At 35.3% G+C, this 1,058-nt stretch overlaps 1 protein-coding gene across 1 annotated transcript in view; it reads left to right on the forward strand.

Annotated features, from left to right (window-relative positions):
* Positions 1–6: 6 nt before the first annotated feature.
* The window catches only part of LOC112452408 (cytochrome P450 6k1-like), a gene marked incomplete at its 3' end in the record, with an annotated part of 1,279 nt that continues 227 nt past the window's right edge, over positions 7–1,058 (forward strand). Inside the window, exons 1-3 of the mRNA XM_025012604.1 lie at positions 7–172; positions 356–540; positions 721–997. Coding sequence (XP_024868372.1) covers positions 7–172; positions 356–540; positions 721–997 — 628 coding nt within the window. The remainder of the gene's footprint in view (positions 173–355; positions 541–720; positions 998–1,058) is intronic.

Here is a 1,058-nt window from a genome sequence, read left to right on the forward strand (position 1 = left end):
TCTCGTATGGCTAATCTGAAATCGTTTGGTAAGGAGACCACCATCTTTCTGCGCAAAATTTTCTCGGAGACAATCACTAGGCGCATGGAATCTGGCGAGAAGAGATTCGACCTCATCGATATTCTGATCGAGATCAAAAAGAACAGTAGCGATGAAGAGATTGAAGGCTTCAGTAAGCAAAATAATTATATTTACATAGTATATATATAAATGAATAATTAAAGATGTGTAATATAACGGCTTGCGATAACAACATCAGAGTAACCGACAAGTTTGATCAATAATCACGATAAACGAATTTAATTGTAGTAAGTATCAAAAGTCTTCAAACTCTAACAGATTAATTAAATTTTAGAATTCGATGGAGATGATCTCATGGCACAAGCGGCCAATTTCTTTTCAGGTGGTTTCGATAGTTCCACAATACCGATTGCTTTCACGTTGTACGAATTCGCATTGCAACTTGAAATTCAAAGTACACTAAGAAAAGAAATACTCGAGGCGCTCAACGATTCCGACGGAGAAGTCACATACAACATGGTATGCAAATATCTGCTACAATACGCTGCTCCGTCGGAATAATTTTTGTGATAAACGTTACATAAATATAGGTGACACTTTTACCGAATCAAATACTTCTTTTGTCTATCGATTTTATTTCTGAACAAGTTTTTGAACTTGTCAAATCTCCGATATATAAAAAAAATACTTTTTTACTAGATCATGTCGCTATCATATCTGGATATGGTGATGTCGGAAACTTTGAGAAAGTATCCGTCACTAGGATTTCTGAATCGCATGGCTAAGCGAAATTATAAAGTGAAGAAGCACAATCTCATAATTGAGAAAGATACGCCGGTTTACATGTCGGTGCTTGGCCTACACTATGATCCGAAATATTTCCCCAATCCCGATATATTCAATCCGGAGCGATTTAACGAGAAGAACAAATATATCATACCCCAAGATGTCTATAGCCCATTCGAAAGAAGCCAACGTATTTGTATAGATAAGAAAATCAATTTTAATATCATCTTTATATACATTGAGGTATTAAT

The sequence above is a fragment of the Temnothorax curvispinosus genome, unplaced genomic scaffold (genome assembly GCF_003070985.1).
Source record: "Temnothorax curvispinosus isolate PA1 unplaced genomic scaffold, ASM307098v1 QBEX01003357.1, whole genome shotgun sequence".
Classification (NCBI taxonomy): Eukaryota; Metazoa; Arthropoda; class Insecta; order Hymenoptera; family Formicidae; genus Temnothorax; species Temnothorax curvispinosus.